Source organism: Fragaria vesca, linkage group LG5 (assembly GCF_000184155.1).
Source record: "Fragaria vesca subsp. vesca linkage group LG5, FraVesHawaii_1.0, whole genome shotgun sequence".
Taxonomy (NCBI): Eukaryota; Viridiplantae; Streptophyta; class Magnoliopsida; order Rosales; family Rosaceae; genus Fragaria; species Fragaria vesca.
This window is the reverse complement of record NC_020495.1, coordinates 24,863,886-24,869,590: the sequence shown is the minus strand read 5'-3', so window position 1 is coordinate 24,869,590 and position 5,705 is coordinate 24,863,886. Positions and strand designations below refer to the sequence as shown.

The 5,705-nt window shown below is 36.8% G+C and overlaps 1 protein-coding gene across 1 annotated transcript in view; it reads left to right on the top strand.

The window, feature by feature from the left end:
* Positions 1 to 1,205: 1,205 nt before the first annotated feature.
* LOC101303817 overlaps positions 1,206 to 5,705 on the top strand; it is a 7,587-nt gene continuing 3,087 nt past the window's right edge. The window contains exons 1-8 of the mRNA XM_004301753.1: positions 1,206 to 1,548; positions 1,652 to 1,951; positions 2,125 to 2,240; positions 2,322 to 2,384; positions 2,491 to 2,580; positions 2,668 to 2,724; positions 4,713 to 4,903; positions 5,047 to 5,152. Coding sequence (XP_004301801.1) covers positions 1,206 to 1,548; positions 1,652 to 1,951; positions 2,125 to 2,240; positions 2,322 to 2,384; positions 2,491 to 2,580; positions 2,668 to 2,724; positions 4,713 to 4,903; positions 5,047 to 5,152 — 1,266 coding nt within the window. The remainder of the gene's footprint in view (positions 1,549 to 1,651; positions 1,952 to 2,124; positions 2,241 to 2,321; positions 2,385 to 2,490; positions 2,581 to 2,667; positions 2,725 to 4,712; positions 4,904 to 5,046; positions 5,153 to 5,705) is intronic.

Here is a 5,705-nt window from a genome sequence, read left to right as displayed (position 1 = left end):
TCCTTTCTTCCTGTTAGAGTTGCTCTGAACCTATAAATGGTTGGATATGAGATTTGTTTAGATTAGTAAATATTTTGGGTGGTGTTGTGATTTGGGGAGCACGGAGGCTCCAGGAGTTGAATGTTGGATTTAAATTTTCAGAAGTGTTTGCAGGTATTATTAGGAAGGGTTGTCCATTTTCAAGAGAGGTTATGCCGATTTTTCGGTAAATTTTCCTTTGAGGTGGTCCCCGCACGACTTACTCTGAGTTTCAAGGTGAAATTTGGGGTGGGTCGTGTCACGATGGATGGTAAAAGACCGAAGACTATTTTCACTGATCGATGTCAGGCAATGGCAAATGCCATCGAGAAGGTTTTTCCACAGTCACGTCACCGGTTATGTTTGTGGCACATAACGAAGAATGCAACACATAACTTGAATTGTCTTTATAAGTGTTGGGTTTCCAGCCCATGTGTTTTTCCTAAGGTGTTTCATCTTTGAGTATGGTGTTCCAATAAGGAAAGTAAATCCTTATTGATGATGGTATACATGTAATCTTGGTTGATTACAGAGAAGGAAGGAGGCATTATTGCCTACCACTAATAGGAATAGGATTCCTATTTGGTGAAGAGATCTGAAGATCCTTATGACTATATGAGGGGTTCAGCTATAGGTTTTGTATCGCAGAGACAAAGAGCAAAGTGTGTTCCATTCTCGGTTAGAGGGTGAGAGAGGGCAGAGAGGAGAGAGATAGGAAGAGAAGAGAGAGTCCTTGTTTTCTTATACTTTCTGGTGTACCCATTATTAATACAGTGGAGAGTGTTTTCTGCCGGTGGATGTAGGCAAAAGTTTTGCTGAACCACCTTAAATCTGTGTTCTTTGTGTCTTATCTTTGTGGTTGTTTCTCTTGGTTTGCTGTGTTCTTTTGGGGTTCCTTGACATACATAATTGGCCGATATCACAACAATAAGAACCCTGATTTTGGTGAGCTTTTCAAGAAGTTTCTTTTCGGACGTGTGACAGAATATGAATTCGAGTCTACTTGGACTGAAATAATGGAGAAGTTCGTCTTTACAGAGAAAGAGAAGACATGGCTCGAGACACTTTATGATCTTCGTGAAAAATAGTGTGCACTATTTAGTAAGGATACATTCTCTGCAGGAATATTATCTACACAGAGAAGTGAGAGCACAAATAATGTGTTCACCTACATGTCTACTAAGACAATGAGTCTTACTGAATTCGTGCATCATTATGACAAACAGATAGAACAAATGCGTTCAGCTGAATTGGAAGAGACTTTTCAATGCAATAATGGAATACCTTCAAGTTCTGCAAAGAGTAGTGGAATTAAGAAGCAAGCTGGTATGGTCTACACCCGAAAAATTTTCAATTTATTTGAGTCTGAGTTTATTGCTAGCTTGGCAGTGAAGATCGAGGAAGTTGGATGTGATGGGACATTGCGGAAATTTGAACTTAATGAGGAGGGCCACAAAAGAGTGTACATTGTCCAATTCGATTCTTCGAATGTGACCATCACTCGTAGTTGTCAGATGTATGAATCTATGGGTTGGTTATGTCGTCATGCTTTGAGGGTGTTAAATGTAAAAAATGTTACTCAAATCCCAGCACAGTATATACTGAAGAGATGGACAAAAGATGCAAAAAAAAGGAGTAGATGCAAACAATGTAGAACTACAAGTCAAGGAGAAATCTACTGTGACATTGCGTAGGAATTCTTTAATGCGGAAAGCTTATGGTATAATCAGTAAGGGAGCAGAGTCCACTACTGGTAGCGAAATTGCATTACAGAAGTTGATAGAAGCAGAAGAGTTAATTGAAAAGAATATGAAGAAGCTATCTATGAGGGATTCAGGTGTCAATACTTCTAGTTCTGGTGGTAACAAGAATCAACCCCTATCTGATGAACCACCAGTACTAAATCCAGCAGGAGTGTGGCCGAAAGGCATGAGTAATAAAAGAATGAAATCTGAAATGGAGAAGAAACAAAACAAAAAAGCACCGAAAGGTCGAGGTTCTGGTAAGGACTAGCATTGTAACTTTGTAGGCATGTATGGTAATACTTGTTGATTATATCATTATTTCTTTTGTACTTATAGTATATGTTGTTATTTACTTGTGAAGGAAAAATGAAGCCACCAAGCAGTGAAGGACCCTCACATGCGTCAGTACCTGTAGTCGATAACTCTAGCTTGCTTAACTCATTTGTTGCAACGAGTGCTACATATCCAACTAACCAGGTACAACTTTCTTTAAATGGTTATTTTAATACAATTATTTTCAAGCAATTGGGTTATGAAATAGTTGTTAATAATTTGCAGCAATTTCCAACTATGAGCTTCCCAGTATCTGATGTCTATGCTCCATACACTCTATATAATCAGGTAACTTAGATTATAGTCAACATCAAATTGAATGTTATCTGTTTTAATCTATTTCACTTCTTTTGAATCTAACCTTATACATATTGTTTATTTAATGTATATTTAGAATCCTGCTTCTGTGTTGCCATTTTCTCAACTCAATTTACCATATGCAAATATGCATCAAGGGGGCAACTATATCACACAATTGAATCAGGTATAGGTCATACATTTGCTGTTAAAGAGAGTGTTATATATTCATATTCTTTGTTTCCCCCTTTATTTTTATTTTTTTTTGTAACAGAATACATCCATAAGGAGTACTACCAATTTATTTAGTCACATTCCTCAAGAGAGCCAGGTTTGAATGATATATTTCTTTTTTCTTTGAAAGGAGATAATATATTTCTTAGTACATACTGTAGTTATTTATTAATAACAAATGTACTCTTTGTGATGCAGGATCCTCTATCTGATAGATGAAAGGAAGATTTATGGATATGATATGCCTATGAAACTAAAGGGAGAATATGCTTTATCTGAGAAAGCAACCAACTAGCTTGGGAAATACTCTATTTGAATAATGAATACATTTTGGAATGTTATGTTATACATAATCAGAGTTTTGTTATGTCAAAGACACATATGTTTGATGCTTGAATGACTTGAAGACTTTAGAATGAGTGTTTGGAATTCTGGTATCGTTATTACTGAAATGTTAAAGATGCATATGTTGTTGGTGTTTCAATGACTTTGGAATAGTTGGAATTGGTGATGACCATTACATGGTCAAGTGAAGAAGCCAATGTAAGAGATCATTTCCGACATATAAAAAATTTACTGGATTCAGGACACAAATTTGAAAAGATTTTTATCATAAATCGAAAATAGATACAAAGAGGGGGACATAAAACCTTACCTCTTGATATAATACAAGCCTCGAAAGAGAACTATATGCAGACCAAATACAACTAACAAGAGTTTTGGTAAAATGAAACTTATGAACCTAAAGACCAAAATGTAGCACTACCTCATCTGTAAACTCAGCAAACACTAGACGCAGTGTCATAATCAAATGATAACCAATTTGAATGTAGCACCGAACTTCCATGCATCCTGCAAACCAACTATATAGTTGTTTCCAGAAGGATCATCCAAATATTTGTTGTTTAGTTACTTGCCATCCTGGTATTTCTCAACAGAACCCATATTTGACAAAATGGCCAAGTAAATGACTAATCCAAAATGAAGTATTATGTGTGACCTTGCTGGTCAAGGGCTGATAACAGTGTGGTATGTTTACTTTCTAATGGCACCCCCTCCATTGGAGACATTGGCACATGTTCTAACTACCCGAAGCAAATCTTACATGCTAAATCATACATTGGACTTTGACATGAAAAGGATAACAAAACAACATCAACAAACAGTAAAATCTCACAAACTGCAAAATTCAAATCCAACAAAGCTTTTACTGGAATTCACATCAACAAACACTAAAACCTCAAACTTCAAATTCTAAATCCACAAAGCTTTTACTGGAATTCACACTATTGTGCGGATTTCGTTTCCCAAATTCTCTTTCTTTGAACTCAGTTGTTCCATTCTCAATTTAGTTTTCTTTTCAGGATCTAATCGCTCATAAAAGTGAGTCTCATCACAATCATTCAATTCTCTAACCAAAATCAACAAAAACTAGCAACATCCAAAGAACAAGAAAAACAATTGGGAAATGAGAAGAGAGAAGAAACCTAAGAGCCCAAGAAGATGATTCTCTGACGGATAAGCATGTTGGTGGTGTCGGGCTCTTCGAATCTGGGGGACGCGTGGAGGAGATGGGGTAATAGCTGCGGGGAACTGAAAATCCCAATTGGTAGACAAAATGGGTCTTGTAGGCGACGACGAGGCTTCAATTGAACCCACTAGATTCTTGTGCTTCTGCTACAAATCTACAAATTTCATTCTGAAAAGAACACAAAGAGAAGGGCAGACAAAGAGAGAGGATGAATACATTTCAGGGTTTACAGTTTTTTTGATAATATGTATCACTTAACGGCAATAGTTAACGGGATTGTTTTACTACAGTTGAAAACATAATGAATTCACCTTCTTCTTAGTTGTCAAAAAAGTGCCACATGTCAACATTTTATAGGTGAGGAGAACCATTAGCAACCCCACGTAGTCCTCCTGGAGGACTGAAAAATTTCTCACAATTTAGCGGGTCTTTTTGCTTATAATTTAGTCATAATTTGGAGTGTACTTTATCTGGAAATTTGTAATTGTACCAGCTCCAAAATTTTCTACCTTGCTTATCGTGCTAGGTTCCGTGTCTGCTATTCCATATTGTAGGTTGATAGTTTGCTTGGTGCTCGTGGTGGTTCTTTTGAGCATGAGGCAACTAGAAGAATGAGAAATGAGTTCATGGCAATGGCAGCTTGGGATGGATTGCGATCTAAAGACAGTCAAAGAATACTCATTCTCGGTGCCACAAATCGGCCATTTGACCTTGATGATGTTGTCATTCGTAGCTTACCAAGAAGGTCTCATTCTTAAAATTTTCACTTTTGTTATGATGATTTTTTTCTAGTCTCGCTTATAGTTAAGTTGTAAGTACTTCCGTTTTTATAAATATGCTTTGTTTCTTTAATGCCTGTATAAATCCCATCTGGTTGTTTCTTTGCAGGACATATGTTGATTTACCAGATGTTGAAAATCGTAAGAAGATTTTAAGTATATTTCTAGCTCAAGAGAATCTGGAACCTGGTTTCCAATTTGAGAAACTTTCAGAGGCAACAGAGGGATACTCTGGCAGTGACTTGTGTAATACCCCGTATCTAAAAGGTTACTGTTTGGGGTTATGAACTTCCGTGGATTTTCTTTATTCGCGCTCGGAGATTTAAATAGTGATTGCTCGAGTTTGTTTTCGAGTTTTTCTGAAAACAATAAAGTGGATTTAAAACTCCGAAGTCGTGGTACACGTTTATACGAGCTCACTGGTATGTCCGGATTATTTTTCCGGAGCGACGAGCTATGTTCTGTGAATTTATGAAGTTACAATAAATTTTCAATTATTGTTTTTTGTAACCGTTTTACCGTAAAGGATCCAAAAGTTGACTTTTTGTTAAGTCGATAATTTAGGAAAACTTCCTTCATGGAAGTCGTAGAGGACGTTAATACGAGTTTGTGGACATGTGGCACGCTCAAATCGGAGTTTGTATGAGAAAGTTATGGTCTAAAAACTAAAAGTTTCTATTTCGGTAAAGGGTATAAAAGAGAGAGAGAGAGAGAGAGAGAGAGAGAGAGAGAGAGAGAGAGAGAGAGAGAGAGAGAGAGAGAGAGAGA